This window comes from Dermacentor silvarum, chromosome 1 (assembly GCF_013339745.2).
Source record: "Dermacentor silvarum isolate Dsil-2018 chromosome 1, BIME_Dsil_1.4, whole genome shotgun sequence".
Classification (NCBI taxonomy): domain Eukaryota; kingdom Metazoa; phylum Arthropoda; class Arachnida; order Ixodida; family Ixodidae; genus Dermacentor; species Dermacentor silvarum.
The window spans coordinates 285,276,635-285,300,634 of NC_051154.1; the positions used below are offsets into that span (position 1 = coordinate 285,276,635).

The following is a 24,000-nucleotide window of genomic DNA, read 5'->3' on the forward strand; positions in this document are numbered from 1 at the left end:
ACAATGGGGACTCTTGCACACCGCAAGGGGCTTATCGCGCGACTGCGTTTAATATAGCACTACTGGACCTGCCAGGCAACTCAACAGATACCCGGAATCAGCACGCTCTATACGCAGATGATCTCACTACATGGACCAACACTGCAGCATGGACAGATGGAAGAAGCACTCCGCAGCGATACTGTAGAGCGCATCGGCCTCGCTTGCGGACTTCGATGCTCCTGCTACTAAATCAGCACTCCTGGTATTTAGGAAGCGTGGCAACCAAATTCCGTTGAATATTCAACTCCATCAATATCTGGTCAAGGAAGTGGACACTATCCGCGTCCCTTGAGCATACATTAATAATCAGGCAACAACAACGCAGCAATTCAAAGCTCCGCACTACCTGTACCAATATCTCCCGAATGATATCCAGAATTTGCAATCGACACCGTGGCATTAAAGAAGCGGACACACTGCGTGGTACAGGCCTTTGTGATCAGTCGTGTCACTTACAGCTTCTCGTACTACGTGTTCTCAAAAAGGACGAACTCAAACTGGACCGTCTACTCCGACTTACATATCGGAAGCCCTCACTCTACCACCATGGGCCATGAATGACAGGCTACTTGAAATGGGCATCTAAATACAGCGTCAGAACTCTTCCAAGCTCATACATGAACCAAGTCATTCGGCTCGCAAGCACCAACGCAGGTTGCACCACGCTAGAAGCACTGGGCATCAATCCACCCACTCAGGTCGCCAGCAAGCGATCATACCACCAGAATGGCAGCCGGATATCATCACTCGCCCGTTGCCACGTAATATGCACCCCCGTCCACCACGAAAACAGTAGAGCGGCCAGAGCCAAAGCCTACGACAAGTATTCGGATCACGCAGGGCGCCTTCTTTGTAGATGCCGCAGGACCCCTGCACAACCGCTCCACGGCAACCTTGTACACAGGGGACAGATGGTAGACTGCATCTCGGCCACCGGACTAGACATCACAGCCATGGAAGAGGCCGGTATAGCCTAGCCATGCGTAATCCAAGAGCCACCTTTGTCCTCACGGATTCCCAGGCGGACTATCGCAATTTCGCAAGAGGTCAAGTCGGCCACCTCGCACACTCAATACTGCAACAGGGCTGCGGCCAATCGTCAGAGGGTCAGTGGAAACAGCTACTGTGGGTACCAGGGCACGCGGGAGTTCGAGGCAAGGAGATTGATCATGCCTCCGCCCGAGAACTTCTCCAACGGGGCTCCGCCGATTCCTCCACAGCACAACTTCTCGCTGACCAGGACGATCCTCAGCCCATTCGTTCATATTCTGAAATCCTACAACACCTCCGGCTGAGTAGACGCACTTTACCCCCGCCTGATCCCAAATTAGATAAGGCAACGCAGGTAGCATGGAGACGCTTACAAACATTGTCCTTTCCAAATCCTTATGTGTTATCAAAGATAGATTCTATGGCATACAATCCGCAATGCAAATTCTGTCCCCAGCAGCCACGTTATACCACATGGTCGGGGCGTGCCAACAGAATCCGCAAATATCGGCCAAGCATAATCCGACGACAGTCGAGTGGGAGGCGACCCTGTCCAGCTCGGACCCAGAACAGCAACAAGCCCTGGTCAAACGAGCCCGGACGGCGGCAAAAGCCATGGTCTTCCGGACTAGGAGGTCCGACCACAAAACGGCTATTAATTTTCAATAATAAATGTTTTATTCTCTTCTCTGCTTCTGAGATCAACTTAGTTACGGTTTCATTCATTACCTCGATGTTGTCTTTATCTTCCTCTTCTAAAGCTGCATATTTGTTGGTGAGCACAGCCTGAATTGGTCTGCTTTTACCCTTACTGCCTCTAGGTTGGCCTGTTTCCTCTTGACTTATTTCACTCTTGCTCTCCTTCAAATTGAGAGAAATCCTTAGACCTCACAACCTATGGTCTTTGTAGACTTACTTAACACTTATACATCCTGCATTATGCTTGATCGGCAGATAGTATGAAATCTATTTCATTCCTTGTTTCTCCATTAGGGCTTTTCCATGTCCACTTCCTGTTGCTGCGCTTCCTGAAGAAGGTATTCATTATTCGGAGCCTATTCATTTCCGCGAATTCTACTAACATCTCTCCTCTTGCATTCCTAGAATCGATGCCGTATTTGCCAATTGCTTGCTCACCAACCTGCTTTTCCCCCACTTTTGCATAGAAGTTGCCCATGACTACAGTATACTGAGTTTGCACCTTTCTCATTGCTAATTCAACATCTTCATAAAACTGTTCTATTTCTTCATCATCGTGACTAGAGGTTCGGGCATAGGCTTGTACTACCTTCATTTTGTACCTCCTATTCAGCTTTATATGACGACTGCTACTCTATCATTAATGCTGTAGAATTCATCAATGTTGCCCGCTATGTTGTTATGAACTAGAAATCCTACCCCGGATTCTCTCTTACCATGGAAGACCTCTGTAGGAGAGGACGTGGCCGTTAGTCAGCACTGTGTAAGCCTCACCAGTTCTTCTAACCTCACTAAGGCCAATAATATCCCAGGCAATGCCTGATAATTTTCAAATAGTCCTGCTAAGCTAGCCTCACTCGAGAGGGTGCGCGTGTTGAACGTTGCCAGGTTCAGCTTCCATTGGCGGCCTGTCCGGACCCAGAGATTCTTAGCACCCTCTGCCGCGTAGCAGGTTGACCAGGCGCCTTGGTCATGTGCTCCGCAGCCACTGGGGACTGAGGGCCATGGGTTAATTGTCGGAAGTCATGAGGGAGGTAGTGGCCGAATACTGCACCAGGGAGGCCAATTCCTGTTCTGGTGAGGGAGGGACTTTGATGAAGCTTAGTGGGCCTTCCAAGTTTGGTTGCACCTGAACTAGTATAGCCCACTAGCTCTCGGCAATATATATTTTTTCTTGCCGGTGTCAGGCACCACTCCATGCCTGAAGATGTAGTGGACTGGAGTAGGATTTAAACTTACGACCTTGAGATTTGAAGCCGAGTATTCTACCTCTGCTCCACGCCACCACTCTTATTCATTTCAATGCTGATTTAATTCACAGCAGACTTGTGCGTAACGAATTAGATGTCAATACATACTTGCAATGAATGGCGTTCTTTGGTAATTTTGTAATTTAAATATTACTCATTTTGATAGGTAACGCTCACTGTACTTCAATTACTCTTTTTGCAGTAACCAATTACGAGTAAACAATGACATTTTTTTTTCACCTTTGAGCAGATAAGTTCGTGTTCGAAGGGATGAAATATGTACATGCATGGCCATTACCTCCTTCCCCCAATCAGGGTCGTGCAGATACGCCTCGATCACCTGAACATGGCAGGATTTCAGATTTGAACATTTCTCTTGGAATTCCGACCGCCTAGCTTTTCTCGAATAATAAATTTCTCTCTTTCTCGCTCTCTCTCTTTCTCTCCTGGAAGCGCTCTTAAGCGGACATCACCGGCGGCAAGAGCTGCTGCTGAACTCTTCTTCGCTTTGCGCAGCCCTAAATTCTTATGCTTCTATCTGCTTGATGTATACGTGACTCATATACACCTGTTTTTCCAATTGTAACACACGGACAGTATTTTTAGGGCTGGATACTATTGACCCGTGTACTCGTTTCTCCGTTTTTCCCGCGACTGCATTGAGTTATTGTTAAGCGCAAGACGCGCCTGCACGACTTGGAACTCGTTCGAATGTTATCCTTGGTCCTATCTGTTGCCTATGTTCTCGGCAAACATTGCGTAATCAGTCTGTTTACACGACGCCAAGAGTGTTGTACTTTCTACAAGGTATGCGAGCACCAGCGATTAGTCAGGAACTTTCGACGAGTATTGTAAAGAAGCCGACGCGCGTGAACCTCAAATCAGAATTTCGACGATCGCCGACTGTGGTCTCGGCGCGATCGTTGAGCTTGACTGTCGCTTGTTTTTTTTTTTTTCTGGGCTCCAGATTCGCCCAATAAGCAGTGAGTGTCGTAATGCCGTCTTCGCTATTGTGTTCTTCACCGTCACTAGAAAGTGAAATGTGCAGCTTGATACTAAATTACCTTACAGATTTGGCCACTTTTTCAAGGAACGAGAATGTTTGTTGGCGTCAGTTACACTTAGTCGTTTAAATTTAAATGGCTAACGATGGAAGGGCGCAGGAATGAGGTCCACCAAATGTTGAACGACAAACCGAAGCGGTTTATGGCTCAATAGCGAGGCGCCGTCGGAGGTTGATGTCAGGCAATCACCTAAGGCCGAATTTTCTGTTTTCCCTGCCCTAACGGGAGCGCCTTCCGCTAACCCCCGCAACAATGAAGCGCTGCGCTTCATAAGGGACCCAGACCGCGAGCATTGCGGCATTGAATAACACTATCTTGTGGAGACGGTGATGGGTGGTAGCAAACGTCGGACCCACCGGGGTGGCTCAGTCAGCTAAGGCGTTGCGCTGCTGAGCACGAGATCGCGGGATCGAATCCCGGCCGCGGCGGCCGCATTTCGATGCAGGCGAAATGCAAAAACGCCCGTGTGCTTGCATTGTAGTGCACGTTAAATAACCCCAGGTGGTCAAAATTGGTGGTCAGAACTGGTTTTGGCACGTAAAACCCCAGAAAGAAAAAGCAAATGACGGGCGTTGTCTGGCGATGGAGGCCTGCAATTGCTCCGCCTGAGCGTCTCTTACAACGTTACTGCGGTATGTCACCACATGTTCAACAAACCAGTCTCTCTTTGATACTGGTTTGATGACTGGCAGAATAGGTTTGAGAAACGGACAAGAAAAATGGTTGAAGCTTCAGAGCGGGCTATAACTGAGCATCCCGAGGACACAAGGTGTAGTAGGAATGCATGCGCCAAGTACTTCTTCTGCAGGTTCTCAATCGGAGCGTCCTTTTCACCTCAGTAAATTGGGCAACGCAAGAGCAAGTGTTCTATGGCGGAAACTCCAAACTAATATCCACACTGCACTGTATTTCCATAAATGTCCACACTGCTGTCAATGCGCAATGTTTTACCACATGGTACGGGCTTGCGCAAGCACACCAGAGCTCATGACCACAGCACACCCCACGACACGGCAATGGGAGGCAGCGCTCGCCCGCTCCGCCTCCGCGGACCAGCTCAACCTGGTCCACCGAGAGAGAAGGGCGGCTAACGCCTATGGACTCCTGGACTGAGGCGACCACCCACTGCAGACCGGAGGTGCTACCTACGCTCGTGGGCTCTTTTGTATAAAGTCTATTCTCTCTCTCTCTCCTGTCTTTGCATGCAGGACATCTAGTTCCTAGAATCAATACGCGCCGTCTTAAATGAACATGCACATATATAAACCCTCTTCGCGGAGTAGTTTTCATTGAAGGAAGAAGGTGGCTTTTAAGCTGCCGCGCCACACGTGGCCTCAACGAAACCATTACCGCTTCTGACTTGCTACTGCGCGATTTTCGTCGGAAATGCAACTACATTTTCGCTAACGCACTGTACTCCATTCATGCTGCAAAATGCGGAACGGCAGAAGTGCAGAGTAGAAGTGCAGAGTAGTTGGTTCAAAGAATAGTTGCGGCTATATTAAGGAACGGAATGAATATGTGTGGCAACTTGCAGAATTTAAGTGTAGCATTTTCTTGTAACTAAAACAGCAGATAATTTGGAGCACAAGAAAGAGTCAGTCTGCCGACGACGCTTTTTTTTATCCCATTTCGTGTGGGAACACTACAAACCGCTTTTCAAGAAAGGTACAAATAAACAAAAGCCCATTAAAAAATATTTCCACCGGGAATTTATTAAGCAGCTTCCTCCGGTAAAGCGTATCCCGAGGTCATCTTCAGGACAATGATCAATGACGGGACACCTGCAACAACGAACATAATTTTTAGTGCATCATGCATTATCGAAAATTATCACCCTTGATCCCATTTAGATTCCTCTTGCCCATCAATTCATGGTGGCTAATCTGGACATTGCATCTTACAAATAATTAGTGATTTAGGTCGGTATTGGAGGCAAATTATTTGAAAATATTATTTGAGTGCTCTGACGCTTCTGAACCATTCCTGTGAGCTATAGCGCAAGAGACTGAACAGACTACTCAAAAGGCTATTGCACATAAGACTGTACAAAAATAGGTTAACATTTAAAAACAAAACGAAGCGGTTCGCATATGTCCAAAACTCTCAGATGTTGAACTGTGTGCACGTCAAGCGAAAGAAATCGTGCGCACGACAGCTTCAGGCGAGGAACGGCGCTTCCCGACGTGTTATGGAGTAGATGTGAATAAGCAAAGCTTCAGAACACGCCAGTCTGCTCAGCTGGCTACTTGTTGCAGAAATAGAACAGCGGCTCTTTGTAGAACAACAGTTAACACAAAGTATAAGTGCCAACGCATTGCAGAAGGAGCAAAGACGTTCAGCCCGCCATTGCTCTGCAGTGAATGATTGTAAACACTACTTACAGACTAGAGTTCCGTGCGAGGTAGCGCATGTGTTCATTGCACCTGAAGTGCACTATAGCGTCGTCCAATCTTCTGGTGTACGACATTATGATTAGCCGAGCGATAATGTAAGCGTAGCTTTGCGTTGATACCCAGTGAACTTATGTTTTACTGACAGATGGCTCAATTCATATTGGCCGTATTTTTCTAATAAAGAAAGGGACTTGAAAATATTTAGGAGTAAATGATACTGAGGGTATAAACTTAAAAGTCGGAGACCCTAGATCTTGTATTCTGCGAGGACACACAGCCACATCACAAATACTTGCTGACAGCAACTGTAGGGCTTCTGTTTCATTTAAACATCTCTAAATATATGCAGAAGGCTTACTTATGTAGAGCCGGGGTGGTTAATCTAACGTTGGGAGCTGTGATAATTATGTGTATGACGATATGCGAGAAACTGTTGCTAATTTAGCTTTTTAGTGATCCACAAGTAGAACGACACGAGAGCAAACGAAGAAGGAACTGGACACACTTGGCGCTAGTTGCGATGGTAACTGCAGTTGTAGCCTTGTCTTCAACGTGCTATATGTTCTTAATAAGCAACCACATCCCCGAAATATTCAAGCGATAGCGAAAAGCGACCCCACTGACATATTCTCTCGTGCTCAACACCGCTGGTTGGGCAACATTGTTCAGCCTTGCAGGCGTGTAAGTGCGCCTAACAGGCAAGGACAAAAAGAAAAAAAGTTGCAGTGGCTTAGCTCGGCTATGCCAGGATATACGTAGCGTTAGCAAAGGTTCAGCTGATTATTCTTAGCTTTCCTGGATGTCTAGATTGTCAAGGATTAGCTTGATTGTCATGCTTACTGCTGCTCCAATGACACACACGCGGTATACGTATTATGTGGCACATGTATTCATTCCTCCTACGCTCAACCGCTAATTGCCAGGCAACTACTTCGGGATCCGATGAGTCAAGCTTCTCCGTTCTTCTGCGCTGTTGAGCAGCATTTGCGCTCTCCTTCTCCATGGCTATACCACATTGGCAAACGCCAGTCAAGCGCAGCGGCTCCAGCGCAGTGTCAGACGGCGGCTGCACAGCGAGCGCGCGCCGGCGCCAGTGCGTCTACCACGGCTACGACGTCACTCCTCTGGAATGCGCAGACCGGCGGCGGTGAGTCGCGCGCGGCGGCGGCGGAGTGCGCGAGAGGTGCCGGCTCCGGTGGCTCCGGTGCGCAAGCCGTGTGACATCACTGATTCTTGCGCATGCGCAGCACGGCTCTTGATGTGCCGCGCGAAACGGGCTTGGCTAGGCCAGTGTAGCTAACGCTACAAAAAACCTAGCGCCTCTAGCCCATTGTGTGTCCTTTGCTTTCTATGCAACTTGCTTCTTGGGTGAATTTTACACGCCTGTCGTGGTGTCGCGCCGCAGGTGGCACAAATACATGGACGCGACAAGGTGAGAAAAGTCAGCAGGAAAATTCCATATTTCTTCTTTTATATTTTTTTCTTCATCATCATCATCCGCCTATTTACATGTCCACTGCTGGACGAAGGCTTCTCCCTGCAACCTCCAATTACCCCCGTCTTCCGCTTGCTGATTCCAACTTGCGCCTGTAAATTTCCTAACTTCCATCACCCCACCTAGTTTTCTGCCGTCCTCGACTGCGCTTCCCTTCTCTTGGTATTCATTCCGTAACTCTAATGGTCCAACGGTTATCCATCCAACGCATTACTTGGCCTGCCCAGCTTCATTTTTTCCTCTTTATGTCTACTAGAATATCGGATAACCCCGTTTTCTCTCTGATCCACACCGCTCTCTTCCTGTCTCTCAATGTTACGCCTAACAATTTTTGTTCCATCGGATTTTGTGCGGTCTTTAACTCGTTCTCGAGCTTTTTAGTTAACCTCCAAGTTTCTGCCCCATATGTATAAGAACCGGTAGAATGCAATGATTGTACGCTTTTCTTTTCAACGATACTGGTAAGCTCCCAGTCAGGATTTGGCAATGCCTGCCGTATGCAGTCCAAACCATTTTTATTCTTCTGTGAATTTTCTTCTCATGAAGGGGCTTCCGTTTGAGTAATTGACCTAGATAACAGTACTCCTGTACAGGCTCTAGAGGCTGACTGGCGATCCTGAATTCTGATTCTCCTGCCAGGCTGTTGAACATTTACTTTGTCTTCTGCAAATTAATCTTCAGCCCTACGCTTATACTTTCTCGATTATATCCTCAATCACTTGTTGTAATTCGTCCCCAGAGCTGCTGATATTCGCTGTTGATATTCACTCCTAAGCCTTCCCAGTCTAATGGCTTGAATACTTCTTCTAAGCATGCAGTGAATAGCATTGGAGGGATTGTGTCGCCTTGCTTGACCCCTCTCTTGATCGGTACCTTTCTACGTTTCTTGGGGAGAATCAAGGTAGCTGTCGAATCTTTGTAGATATTTGCCAAGATATTCACGTATGCCTCCTGTACTCCTTGATTACGCATTATCTCTACGACTGCTGGTATCTCTACTGAATGAAATGGCTTTTCAGTCTTATGAAAACCATATAGAGAGGTTGATTGTACTCCGCGAATTTATCGATTACCTGATTGATGGCATGGATGTGATCCATTGAAGAATAACCCTTCCTGGAGCCAGCCTGTTCTCTTGGTTGACCTTACTGATGACATGGATGTGATCCATCGAAGAATAACCCTTCCTGGAGCCAGCCTGTTCTCTTGGTTGACTAAAGTCAAGTGTTGCCCTGATTATATTGGAAAATATCTTGGCGAACATTTTATACAATACTGGAAGCAATCTAATGGGCCTATAATTCTTCAATTCTTTAACGTCTCCTTTCTTATGGGTAGTATATCTCTGGTATTCTTGAAGTCGTGAGGCATTGCGAATAAAGGACGCCAAACTTTTCAAGCATGATGTCTCCTGCATCTTTGATTAAATCGACTGTTATTCCATCTTCTCCTGCCGCTTTTCCCCGGGTCATGTCTTGCAAGGCCCGTCTAACTTCATCGCTACTTATAGAAGGAGACTGTATCCCGTTCTTCACTTAATTCTTCGAATGCAGGTAGCGTGACTACTCAAAGCAATGTACAGGTCAGTATAAAATTCTTCCGCTGCTTTTACTATTTATATTGTATTTATTAAGTGAACAGTTCTAATAAATACAATCATACACCCGTGAAAAATCGCCAACGTGCCGCAAGGCCAAAGTTTTAAGAAGAGTGTACTAGATGTAGTTCTAATATTCCATCATCAACAGTGCATTCCATGTCGCCAGCATCATAGAATTTCATACTATACTTACTAGAGGGAACTCTGGCGCTAGTGTCAACGGGAGCTGCAAGCTGGGCGGTTCAGCCAGCATGCATACACATCTTGAACAAGGAAATGTGTAATGAAGAATTAGGTAAACATTAATAAATATGTCCGAAGGAAGGATTCGAACAGAGGACCTCGATAGCACAGAAGCCCGATAATGTAACCATTATGCCACGGAGGCATACACTGGCGAGCGTCCATGCAACGCCCCTATAAATTTCTTGCCGGCAAGCCAGTGCGTTGAGACGCTTGGCGCGCGTTTTGATTGCGCCACTTCGACAGCTCAACCACTGCAAGTAGTAGTAATTTTGCGTATTCTCAGAGTCATCTGCACTTAGAAATGTATAGAATAATTTGATTTTAGGACAATGAAGGCAGATACAGCATAATAAAGAAAGCCACAAGCACGAAGCTCAGATAAATCCATGTGCCCCTTATCATTCCCATGGTGGCTGAACGATTGCATACCCAGCGTTCCCTGTAGTAACTATTGTAGGAAACTCTATGCCCAGCATGAAATGCATCACACCATCTTTTAGGTAGAAATCAAAAACACTTTCGCTGATGTCCAGTTGCGTCTCAGGCCTAACAGCATCCAAACAAACCGCTGATCTCAAAAATACGGATAAAACATCAATACTTTGTCCTCATTGTGAGATGAGACGAAGCGATGGCTTGAATTCGAATTTTTTTTATGTGACGGTGAACAGGAAGTGTCAAGGGCGAATACAGATCCGGATGGCAGGACTGATTGCCACCATTTTCTTGCGCAATCACGCGGTAACTGGCGGAAGGCACCACGGGCATTTTAGGGCGACAAGCGAAGTTTTCTGTCTTGAAAAAAGCGACGACACGACAAGGGGCATATTAGGATCACCCTCCGTAACAACAAAACTGTAGCTGTCACTTCTCGTTATCGCTCGAAAATCGTGTACATCTGGCATTCTTCAGGTATCGGCGTATTTATGTTCCGCTACAAAGCACTCACCCTATACTAGGGAAGCGTTCCTCTCAGCTGAGATGAGGCGCTCGATACCAGGAAGTCACCAAATACCCTCGTCCTCATGGCTCGCCAGAGAAGAGCCGCCAGAGAGAACGTTGTCCTGGCGCTGCACACTCGGACGGAACCTACAAAAGCACCGGTAATGAAAAAAATGGCCTCACATCCACGCAGTGAACGTGGTTAGACAGCGAAGCTGTAAACGACAACTAGAACGATTACCCATTGCGAAGTTGCTTGAAGTATCTCACACGGGGACATTCACATGCACTTTACCTAATCATTAGCCTAAGACGTTTCAACGGCCTGCAACTTGGCTTGCGCCACTACTTCGTGCACCTACAAAGCGTAGACCAGAGAGAAGAGAAATCCACTTAGCCACACTTTCGACGCGCCTAGCATGCATGCTGCTCTCCAGGAGTCCATACGTGGCCTTCGCATAGCACTGTCCCAACACAAATAAGTTGCTAGGCGCGTCTTCTTTTACAGACGAAAGTGTAGTTAAGCCACTCCTTTCTTCGTATGCTGTAGTTGCCGCTTCCCGGTAAGGGCAGCTCATGCAACACTAATCTTTATCGGGAAACGCTTGCGGCGAACGCAATGCGCGAAGGCGAGCTTTCTGGTTCTTTCTTTTCTTTCCTCCGCACGGCCGCTGCTGCGATTGCGCCGAGGCGAGCGCCATCTGCTGGTGCTGCAAGGAACCCAGTGGTGCACACGGCGCCTGCCTCCCAAGTGTTTGCCTACGGAGACGAGAGACCCATTGGGAGGTAGAGCTATACCTACAGCTTCGTAGTAACATGGGAATTTTAATGCGAATGCTGGGGTTCTGTGGGGCGCTCCTGGCGTACCTGAACTGCTACAAGTTGAGTATGCCCTCCGTGGGGACTCAACGGAGATTTAGAACGAAATTCAGGCTGACAAATTTATACGTTATTCCTGTCACCGCTACCTGTGTGACACTCGTGTTTCCAGCTTCAAAGCGCATAACTCGACCCGAACGCTATTGCGCGAACAAAATTGATTTCTACAGTGCTAGACCCATAAACCACGCATCAATAAGATCGTCTATCCTCGACAGCCACCTGCGTCTCGGAGAATCTGCGCTCGTATCCAATTAATGCTGGCCCCAGGACTGGCGAGGCCGGCTAGACCTGAGGCACATGTAGTTTCACTTGTAGTCATGGCTGATCAAGTGTTCCCGTTCCGCGCAGAGAAATAATAATATATTTACATGATGGTTCGAGACTTGTCGGTAGAGCTCCCTGTTTTCGGATAAATTCGAAAAAGCTCGATAAACGCTTGCCGGTCAAATTTTTGACAATTCGGATTTATCCGATAAACTCCGATTTTAACGGCAATACGACCCTGTTCCGTTCTATATCGAAAGGGCATGTTCTAAGCTATCATTGATACATCGGCTGGTTCGGCCGATATAAGGTTTATCTCACTTCAACAGTATCTCGTAAACCCCAGCCATTGCACATTCAACAAAGGGCTTGTCGCGCACGGAGCGAGAGACGTATGACCGCTCAACGACTGTCGCAGACCTTCTGGTTACTACGCTGCTGTCGCTGAAAAGTGGAGACAGACCGTTGAGAGAAACCTTTTCGATGCACTCCAGTACGCCAGTGAATCGTTTGGTATAATGTTCAAATTGTGAATCTAAATGCGAAGCATGAGCTACCCCGCGCGTTCGAAGTTAGTGTTTCTTGAAACTGACGACACGAGCCAACTCATGAGTGATTTTCAGACTATCAGGGCTAATTAATCAGTAACATTGTTCAACCCCTGTCACATTGGAGACTTCACACAGTCTAGTGGCCAGAGCTTTCGCGATGCGCGCTGAGTCTTCTAGCGCAAACGTTGGAAGGGCATTTTCAAAGCTGAGAATCATCAATCGAAAGGAGCGCTCTTACATCAGTGACGGCAACCTCGTAAATTATGATTGCGTCAATTACAACAAGCTTTAAGGTTGTACTACGCTCAAACGCAGGTGTTTTGTATTCAAGTATTTGTGCTTGTGTTTGTATGTGTTTCTGCGTTCAAAACTTCCAGACAACAAAAATACGCTTCGTGCGTTCTAATGTTTTTCGTGTTCAGATATCATTTCATCTAAGATTTTAGAGTATTGAGAATAATCCAAAATTTAGATCCGAATTTAAGAGAATTGGGGACTTACGAGACATAAACTCCGATAAACTCCGTATTTCCGCCAGAAAATGAACTCCGAAAAACACCCTCCGAATTTCAAGAAAAATAAACTCTCAAAACACGGAGCCCTACGTATCGGGAAAGCATGTAAGGGGAATCGAGATTGGACAATTCATGAATATCGCAAAGGAGCGACTCACGCCGGTATCTTTTATTTACTTTTTATACCATCATAATTGCTGATATCGAAACCAGCTAGATCGACAAAAATACAGCCACACCAAAGGGGTGGCGCCGCCGAGGGATTTATTACACAGTATCATCGGGTGGAGGCTCGGCTGACGCAATTATCTGAGTAGAATTCTGAATAATGCATTACCTGAATCGATGTAGTACGTCAATTGCAATCGGAAATACTTCGGCATGCGTTATGATAGCTCACTCGTGGACATTACACATTGCGAATAAACAGTCAAATAAGAACAGTGAACAGCGCAACGTGGGAAGACGCGGATGCCACATAACCTCGGAGGATATGATAAAAGCCGACAGTTCTAGGTCATGCGTCCTTTCCGGCCGTGGTATGGCGGCGTGTTCCCCCCCCCCCTTTTTTTTTCAGATTATGCATCAAAACGGCCATTTCTGCGAGATTTTGGTGACGCATCCACGCCTATTCGCAATGCAAAAGTTTGCACGGAAACTCATTTATATCTCCGCTATCTGAAATTAGGCTTTTTAAGGGGGGTTGAATTATTTGCAGTTGGCCTTTAAAGCGTGCAGACCACAACTACGATTATGGCATATTATGCGACTTGGTGGCCACAAAAGGCGGTAAAAGACTAAGGGCTCAAAATGTTTCTTCCCTCCGTCGATAAAATTAACTAAGGAGAGCTTATACGTTTGTCCCCGAGATCCGATGGTCCCCTGACGAGATCCTGGTTAGAAATACTCACACTTCGCAACGACCATTGATTTGTGTAGAAGTGAGGCGGCCTGTTGCTGGCAACGTACGTCCCAGTGCCCTCTCCTCTTGCGGACCAAGAGTGGCAGGAGCGACCATCGTTGCGGTATTGCATACGAGCTGTGAACCTGCTAAAGAACGTACGAAAATAACGGTGACGTTATGGTGGATGTCTTCACCGTCATTCAATAAAATTTTCGCGATTTAACCTTGGCGATAAGTTGGAGCACTTTCTTATCACACATTTTAGAATTTCTTGCAAGCGTTTCGAGCATTTAGAAGGTCATAATTATGCGAATGACTTCTCCGTGTGCAAAATGTAACGTTGTCACAATTCTATCGCAGCAACCATGCTGAAAAATCATGACCGTCTATCCTGATACGCACCTTCGTCTGAGTGGCTCTGCCCTGGCGTTCAGCGTCGGCCACGAGACCGTCCAGATGCTTCCTGAGGTCCGTGGCCATATACTCAGAAAGCAGGTATGGGGCCCAAGAGGTGGCAGTGACCTCGTCCTTGAGGCCCCGAACGAGTCGCGGCTGGAGCTCGATCGTGAACGTATGCCTCCTTGGGTTGTTCATCTTCTTCTTCGCCTTCCTCGCGCTCGTGGTGCTTCTCCACGCGCAATCAACAGAGCCCTTGTCTCCGGCGCACACCTCGACCGAGTTTTCAGTGTCGCTGCAGATGTCTTCACAAGAAAACGGGGGAAGACTACCGAAGAAACTTTTGAAAAGCAATTCTTAGTGGAAAAAAGACGTGTGCGGGGCTGCACAGGACGCACTGAAAGAGCCAATCTAGCTCGTTCTATTTACCGTATTTGTGCATGTTTATAAAAGTGGGGTAGAACGTAGCGTTAAAGTAATCGATTATTTTGTTTGTAATTGCTCGGTTACTTTCGTGGGGCTGTAATTTTTAATGACAACCAATTACATATTTGAAAGAAGTAATGTAATTGTAATCGGTTATTTTTTCCTGTAACGTGTAGAAGTCTGGTTCACAGCGAGCATTCTAGATTTTTCTGCGCTCCTTTTTGCCATCGAATTGAACAAATAAAGCAAGCACGTGCATCTTAGTGCGTTTTCATTAATGTGTAAATGCGGAATCAAATAAGATTAAGGCAACGAAGGACATCGCTGTGAAGAATTGATGTGCTTTCTGATGGTGTATACAACACTTTACTATACCGAAAATGGCCAAAGGCCAGTGCCAACTCAAATCATTGCCGTGTAGCACAGGAAGCATTGTACCGCCAAGACTTTCAACAAGGATCGCTAGAAGAACAGTCTGAGAACGTCATCGCAAAATTCTGAGCCGGGGTGTCGCATAAATGTGCAAATATGACCGTATACATATATATATATACATATCCTAATGTAAGTTTTATCCAAACAACACCCGAAATATCGTTAGCAAGCATATGAGCAAATAAAGGGATGAACCTGTACTAAATAATTCACAACAGCACGTAATGAAAGAAGGGCGTGCTACGCAAAGACAGTCACCGTACAGATCGGTAATAATATCTGTTTTTTCCCCGCGATGCTATCCAACGTTACCCAACCGCGTGCTAATGACAGCGTGTCCCAAACTATCGCATCCTCATGGACGTGCTAGCAAGACAAAGATGGCCACGTTGGTTTGCAATCCTTGACATCAGAAAAACAATGCATTCTCGAGCACATTCCCAATGTTGTATTCATTTCTGCTCTGTTTGGTCTAAACATTCGCATGACATAAATACCATGCGAATATGACGTCTACCATAACGTCGGTGTAGAGGACACGTGTTTATAGCCTGATTTAAATAGAGAGTAGTCGTGCTGTAACCTGTCAGAACTCTTCCTCGGCAGTGCCGGTAAATTTAGTGAAGAGAACGCTTCGGCAGCCAAGTGAGTGAGGAGCACGAGGTGAAGAATGAAGCTGTAGCCGTCCGGGAATGGGCCGACGCATAAGTCGCGTGGAGGGGGCAGAAACTGTCTTCACTGTCAATGTCGAGGAATTTAGGACGTTGACCATTCGGCAATACCGCAATGCATCAGCGTAACTGAATTGGCGGCATTTCCACGAAATAATATTTAAAAATAACCGGCCAAATTTCAACAATTGTCATAACAACATCGAGAGGGTGCTCCCTTCATATAACATACGCGTTTACGGCATTTAGTCGTCGTTTTACTGCAGCGTTGGAGCAGCGATTTGGTCAGAATTCAAACACTGCTATAACGCAGCAGGGAAGTTACCAGAGAGTGCCGATAATGCGTATGTTACAAACTTCCTGGCTATGCTGATAGCTATAGCGTACCGCTTGTTAATGGACATTGTATTTGAACTCGAGTTTCTTTGAAGTCTTTGCTCACTTTCGTGCGTCGACTTCTGTTTAGCCTCCAGTTGTCATCTGCAATGAGTTACACAAGAAAAATATATTTTGGCATCACGTGAGAGAGAGAGAGAGAGAACCTTTAATGCATAAAATGTCATTTGAGGTCCCGTGGCTGGGGTCCCTAGCCCAGGGCTCCACTGGCACGAGCGGTTCGCTGGGCTTGGTCCAGGAGAGCCAGTTGGCTGTTCTGGTCCTCGTCCGCAAGCCGCGCCTCCCACTGCCTGTTAAAATCTTGTGGTTTTAGTAGTGTAGAGTTTATATGTTTCGGTCTGTTTGGGCATATTCACGTGATGTGCGGTAACGTTGGTGTGTCCCCGCACCACGGGCATTCGTCAGTGTATCATGCTTGGTGAATACGGCTAAGTGTATGTAGGTTTGGGTATGTGTGTGTTTGAAGTCGGCGCCAATTCCTCGCCTGTTGACTGTTTAACTTACGGTGAGGGCGTCCATATTGCCTCCGCTCCAGTCTTTGGTGTTCGAGGATGTCGCGCGGTGTAGAGGGAGGCTCGTCACTGGGTCGGTCCGCAGCTCGGATGCTTAGTACGCGAGCTAGCCGGTCCGCCCTTGTGTTGCCCTCCATGCCCTCGTGTGCGGGGCACCAAGTGAGGTTGTGGAATCCGGTAATTTGACTCCCTAGAATTTTTAGTACTAAGCGCGGCGCCGTCCCGGAGAAATACAGGCGACAGGCGGTTTGTGAGTCCGTGAGTATGGCAGCAGATACGTCCTTATTCTCCGCGTCCCTAATTGCAAGTGCAATCGCTGCGGCTTCTGCTGTGCTGGCAGATTTTACCCTGACCGATGCAGCTATCACATGATTTTGGTTCGTGGCTACCACCGTATACTAGTCCCTCTCCGTTTGACTCGCGTCTGTGCAGTACACGTCCGGTTGTCCTCTAAATCTCTGGATGCAAGGTTCTCGCTCAGGCCTTCCGGCGCCCTGCATGATATCTCGGACTCATATTCTTCGGAATTGGGGACAACATTATGTGCTGCCTGACTTCCTGGGTCATCTGCACTGTCTCTTCTGCACTGAACTGGGGGCGAAGTGCAAAGCCCAGTTTGGTTAATATGGCCCGACCCTGCTTTGATGCGCACAGCCGTTCCTTTTGCGCAATGAGGGTGGTCATCGCATATTCCTCGAAGGTATTGTGGATTCCTAATTTGTCGAAACGTTCTGTACTGGTATTTTCTGGGAGCCCTGTAGCAGCTTTAAATGCCCGCCGAATAATCACTTCAAGCTGTTTGAGCTCCTGCTTGGTGATGCTTTGGAAGGGGAGTGCATACGTTATCCTACTGATGACAAAGGCAAGTACCAGTCAGATTGTTTCTTCTTGCGAGAAGCCCTCGCGGGTTCGCGTAACCCTACATATCATCTTAGCTACGTTTTGTGTAGTACCTTCGAGGAGGCGGAGCGTGTGCGCTACTCCGGCCGTTTGTTCGATCCATAATCCCAGGACGCGGAGTTTATCCACCTCTCTTACACGCCCCCCGTCCAAGAAAAGTTCGAAACTCGGACGATTTTCTCGTGTCGCATACTTCGCTCTTATACGAATAAATTCGGACTTCTCTGGGGCACATGCCATGCCGGCCGCTTGCGTGAAGGTCTCGACCAGTTGGATGGCCCACTGGAGAAGCTCCTGCTTATCCCCGTAGCATCACGTGAGATCATCTTAAACTTAATTCTGCGGCTTTGCATGCTAAAATCACGATCTCATTATGACACACGCTGTAATGGCGGACACCGGAATAATTCCGACCCCCTGGGGTTCTTTAACGACCACCTAAATATAAGTACACGTGCGCTTCAGCATTTTGCTATAATCGAAATGCGGCCGCCGCGGCTGCCATCAAAACCCCAGCCTTTTAACTGAAGCCCAACGCCATAGCCATCTAAGCTACAGTGGTGGGTTGAGATGACCTTAATTCAAGATGATTGTCGGCGACAAGGATAATTATGTCATGGCGTTCCAATCTCGGAAAACAACACGTGCAGTGTTGCGGTTCCTTGAAGTCAGGGTAGGGAAGGATATTTCGCTAATGTATTATGATACAGGTACAAGATATACTGATGCGAAAAGTACTCGAGATACAGATGCAAGATGCAAGAGGAATCATTGCATCTAATACTATACTTGCCACACCTACTTTAAGATACTTTGATACATCAGGTCATTCCTCGTTACGGTTCCGCTGTAGAAGCCGCTGCAAGTTCCCACGCGTTTACTTGCAAATTTCTTATCTCCAGTAAGCAGAAAACCTTCCTTTCAGCTTTCATCTACTTAAACGTAGAAAGCTTTTTCGGCATTCTGACGCAGTGCTATATCGCAGTCAATGCGGCGAGGCGGGCTGGTTCGTTACTGTATCTCTCATTCATATTTGCAGCGCAGATTTGAAAAAAAAAAACGGTTACAGAGAAGACATAAACAAAGGCTACACAAAGGCCAGCTATACACATAGTCTAGATAAACACAGCGGCTATACGGCCATGAAAATTGTTGAAATTCGTCTACTTTACTTCTTTACTTCTGTATAAGTGTTTTTCAAATCCGCCCTGCAAACATCAATGCGATATATTACATCGTAATCCCGCAACAGTTTGCGGTGCCGGCCGGACGTGCAGCAGATCAGCGCAAATGCATTGCGTAATGAGCAATTTTTTCATGTCGCCTTCATCATCGCTACAATGCAATTTAGCACCGATTGCGTCATGCGTTGCTCGACAACGGCACCATTTGTGAACGCGACGTATGCATGATCAAACAATCGCTTATTTGTTCTACACAACGATACCAAAGTAATGCGCTTGGGTAGTACGCTTACAAAGATACTGACACCGATTGCGATAGTAAAAGAATAGTAGTTTTATTGGTCGTATACAGATGTAAACATAGGCTTGCTAAATTAAGAAGCACGGTGTCACGCACGCACAAGTAAACATGAACACATCTCACTCGATGATCGCGGAAGCTCGCTCTCAAAAGGCTGGAGTAAGGAAGCGCGGCAACAGCAGTGAGCGAATTGACCTTCGTGGTGCCTCTCGCTTCAACGCGAACAAAGCGGCGAGAACACAGCGCAGGGCGGACTCTGTCCCGGTCGCAGATGGCTTTCAAGATAGGGCGGCAGGCGCGGCCGCACCTTGCGCAGTAGCGGCTGGTGTAAAACGTATCCCCCTCCCTTCACTTCCCTCCCACCGGAGCATTGCGCGCGATGGAAGACGGCACGCTTCCTCCCCACATTCCCCCCTTGCGCGTGCAAGATTGAGCCGACATCGTCGCCTCACCCTCGCACGCTTTGAGACGCACGTACAGAATACGGAGCGCCGCGATGATGTTATTGCGCCTGGACTTTATACAGAACCTCACCGCGACGGCGACTCCGACGACATAAGTGCGCCTGGAGTGTCTATATAATTGCTATGAAAATAACAATAATAACAAAATAATAACAATAATAATGACTATTTTTTATCATCAGACTGATGAAGGAAGCAGCAGGTAAAAGCTGCTCTTCGCAGAGGGAGCTTGACGAATGACCACAGCTACCTTTGTAAAAAACAGTCACCAACGGCAGTTACAATAGCATACAACATACAGCAAATTTGTTAAATAAATGCAGAGGATATCTTAGTGCTTTGTCTCATAAACAGACAAAGCACAACACCACCTATAAGGGTGAACAAGAGAGCCAATGTACTCTCAAAACCTAACATCTGCCATTTTGGCAACTTGATCCCTGTACACTGTAGAAATCTATGCCAACTTTCACATATTTATGAGATGGTCTAGGCATTATGTAATACAATTTATCTTTGGAACAATTTGTCGTGGTTGTTGAGCCGTTCATCTCTCAAACACGCAAAACAGGCGTCGTGGCGCACCAAGTATACCAAGACTTCCTCGGCTCTGTGACTGTGCGGGAAGTGCTCGAATGCAGGGGTAATTACTTACTGATCCCTAGCTATCAATGTGGGCGCGTTGACACTGTCAGCAAAGGTGGCGAGCGATGATTTCGACCGGCATTTTGTGGGGTCTAAACGCCTACGGCAAAGGACCCATAATGGGAAGCACGTTTTACGCGCTCTATGAACTACGTAGAAACTGCGCCAATAATTCTCCAATTGAAGAACAGCCCTCTCGTCAAAAGCTGATAGAGGCCAGCAGAGTAACAAACTAGGATTCGACAAGAACGCTCCTTTGACGGAGTGCTTGTAAATTGCCGGTGCGCGTGTCAGTTCGGAAATTGCACCTGCGGACAAATTATGCAGAAACGTGTCGACAGAAATTAGAGGCAGCCAGGCAATGAGGAATGGCTAAGAGCGGGGGATAGGCGAAAGAGAGCCAGGATGGGAAAGGGTGCCGAACGCTTGCCTAAAGTCTAACATCACTGCTAACGAAATTAGGCACAACCCAGTAGGTGGTGGCTTATGTTCAGGTGTAACCGCATTGGTTAGGGGAATGTTGAGGCCGACGAGCAGTTGCCACCTCCCCTTTTTATTGTTTACTATATGTGTATTGAAAGACTATCTGGAAGTGATTCCTTTCAATGTAGGCTGTAATCACTAAACTGATAGATCAGTAAGACTCTGTAGGATGCAACGCTAGTCTGGGCTGTAACAACTTGGTGGTCGCAAAGTGAGACTCGGTTTGTAGTAAGTAGGGGCAGTTGTCCTTGGGTTTCTAAGGAAAAAGTAGAAGAGTAAGGCGCTGTTTACTTCTGTGTTTTTCATCAGTATTCTTGTGCAAACTCTGCATTTTAATGCGTAAATATTTTCGCTGCATACATCTTCAAGTTTGTCGCCTCCAGCCTGCCTTCCGCTTCATGAACGACGATTATCACCTTCATGAGACACGATCAACTTCAAGGAGAAAGAACAAACTTTACTATTAGTATCACTTTCCACATTTCCTTGCATCGCGTATTTAGGGATGAAACATTTTGCTGTAGATGAGAAAAGTCATGAAGACAATGTGTATTTTGTATCACTTCGCGCCTGATCGATACAGTTAATTTAACAGTATAGAGGTTGTGCAGACGTAAAATTCCCGCCGGTTCAAACATTAAACTCATGCGGACGTCATGTGTTATGTTAAAAGTGTCCTGATAGTTATTGCAAAGACAACGATCTTTTGTTCAGAAAAAACAGTGGTGTTTAAAGAAGGGCATCAGCTGCTCAATTATAACTTTATGGCAACCATGGCAACCATTCAACTTGAAGTCATATATATATATATATATATATATATATATATATATAGAAGAAAGCCGAGGACCCGATTTTTATTTGTCATATCATAAAAAGCCAACCAGGATGCCAAGGATAGCATAGGCAAAATTACTTGTAGTTATTCGTTGAATTAAACAGATAATAAATTAATCGTAGGGAAAGTGGATGGAAAAACAACTGGCTGCAGGTGAGGCATGACGCCACGTCTTCGCATTACGAGTGCGATGCTCACACAATTGAGCTACCGCGACGCCACTTTGCCATCCACTTTCTGAGGTACTTATGTTTATCTACTAGAACTAACCCTGGGAGTTAAAAGTTCCACATCCGCCGCCAAGGGAAAAACCTTGGCGGCGGATGTGGAACATCCTTTCTGCCGCAGGTGTCAGGTTCACGCAAACTTTCTGGTTGAAGGCAACTGCTCAACAAGCACGCACATGGTGTACCTGAAGGCATCAATGCTACCGGTTAGAGGCCTCGCTTTGTAATGAACGAGAAGAAACGAAACCTAGGGCCCGATTTTTATTGGTTATATCATCAGGAGTCAGCAAACAAAGACACCAAGGACAGCATCGTGGAATTTACTTTAATTTATAATTTGAATTAAAGAAATCATAAATTAATGGAAATGAAAGTCGATGAAAAACAAATTCATGAGCCATTCCACTCTGTGAAGGTGGATGACCAGCGAAGCTATTTAGCGCACGACCCAGAATTTTAAACGAAGCTACGATCATATTTATTGTCTATATTGGTGGCCAGGTATGCACACACATTCGAGTATCATCTGTGTTGTTAAATCTGCCCGTCACGTAAGACAACGTATGGCTCATACCCCCTTAAGCAATGGCTCGTACCCCCCGTAAACACGGCCTGACCAATACGAAGACCGAAGACAAGCGAAATTCTACACCCGAATTACGAGTGGCAACGAAGCCAGCTGTGGAAGGAGACGATGATGACGAACGCGTGAGCAGTGGCACGAGCGCGTTCGCGCGGTTGCGCCGTGGAGCGCCAACGAGGCAGTTGGCGGGTTGTTCCCGTTCGACGGATTCGCCCTAGTCATAAACAGCTTCGCTGCAAAACAAGTGGCCGCTGCTGGGGCACCAACCCACTTCTTCGCATTACGCGTGCGATGCCTTTTACCAATTGAGTTGCCTATATATACATATACCATCAGTTGCACTTGGCTCCTCGAAGAGGCCGGGCATGTGTGGCGAGTGAGATCCTGAACAACTTTGCGATATAGTGAACGCAGTTTAAAGCATAGATCCGAGACCTGAAAGCGGTGCGGAGTATTGCTAAAGCATTTCTCTCATTTACCACTAAATCGTCACTGATTATTTTTTTTTACTTGCACTCTCCGCACTTGCAGCGTTGCCTGCCCTCGACCACTGGTCCGGCTGAGCGCCGACAAGAAGCTGCTTGAAGGCTTACTCCAATTACCCACCTTCCAGTGAGCGCTTTGTTTAACCGAAGACCCCTATTTTCTTAAGTTAAACCAACAAGAGAATATCATACACCCTTGGAAACAACATCTGCAAGCAATAATTGAACAGTTTAGTACCTTTATAATTTAGAAATTTATTTTGCATCGCTTTCCAGATGCGCCAGCCAAGATTTTTTATATGAGCGCGTCGCGCCGACTAATTTCTTGGTCTTTATCGGGTGGCCAAGGCAAATCCCAACTGCGGATTTTCGCTGGATCTGACCAGCCCGCTTCCGCGATGACTTGGGTTCTCACTTGCGCTTCTGGCTTTTCGTAGCTTTGGCCGCAGGCTTGACATGCCGGGATCTCGACGAGGTGCTGCTCGCCGCCTTCGTGGACTTGACCCGCCGACCTCTACGTGTCGAGGACGAATGGCTGCTACGGGCGTGGCGCCGCCGTTTCCCGCCAGTCTTTGTAGTCGCGCTCACTGCAGAAGAGGTGCTCTTGGAGCGGTGGTGACGGCTCTTGCGTCCCCTCTTTCGTCCGTGGCTGGTCTCCGAGGTGGTGGTCGACTCTCCTCGGCGGCTAGCTTTGCGCTTGTGACCACCGCGGCCGCTGCGCGACGAGCGCCTGGATCTGCCGCGGCTCTTTCCCCTCTTGGCATGGCGGCTGCTGCTGCCGCGGGAGTGACTGCGTGAACGGTGTCGACGCTTGGTTGCCTTGGTAGCGGCAGAGGTGGCGTCGCTCGGGGAGGAGCTTGGTGATCGCGCCTTGCGGCTCACCCTTGGCGCCTTCCGTGAACGTCCCTTGCTGGTAGACGGGACGTCCACATCGGCGTCGGGTTGCGGTTCATCTGGAGCCTTTCTCGCCTTGGCAGAAGCCCTGGTGGCCATGGCTTGCTGCGCTGCCGTCTTCGCTGGCCGGGACCTCGTTGTTAGTGGAGACGGGTCCTTGGCCGGAGTTTCACGCGTCCGCTTCACGACAGGGGCCTCTTCAGATGCACTGCCCCCATCGTCAGCAGCAGCCTGCTTCCGTTTAGCCCGGGTCTTCTTGGGCGGAGCCTTTTCCTTCTTGGCTCGGTCCTCCTCCTCTGTCATGGCGGCAACAGCACGGC

General features: G+C 47.3%; 2 protein-coding genes across 2 annotated transcripts in view; both read right to left on the minus strand.

Moving 5' to 3' along the window:
• The window catches only part of LOC119441256 (serine/arginine repetitive matrix protein 2-like), a 216,629-nt gene that overhangs the window by 122,986 nt on the left and 69,643 nt on the right, over positions 1-24,000 (minus strand). The gene's annotated exons all lie outside the window — the stretch shown is intronic.
• The window catches only part of LOC125942199 (uncharacterized), a 95,503-nt gene that overhangs the window by 34,992 nt on the left and 36,511 nt on the right, over positions 1-24,000 (minus strand). The window contains exons 2-3 of the mRNA XM_049660350.1: positions 13,848-13,986; positions 10,732-10,871 (exon numbers count right to left, since the gene is read on the minus strand). Coding sequence (XP_049516307.1) covers positions 10,738-10,871; positions 13,848-13,986 — 273 coding nt within the window. The 3' untranslated portion in view covers positions 10,732-10,737. The remainder of the gene's footprint in view (positions 1-10,731; positions 10,872-13,847; positions 13,987-24,000) is intronic.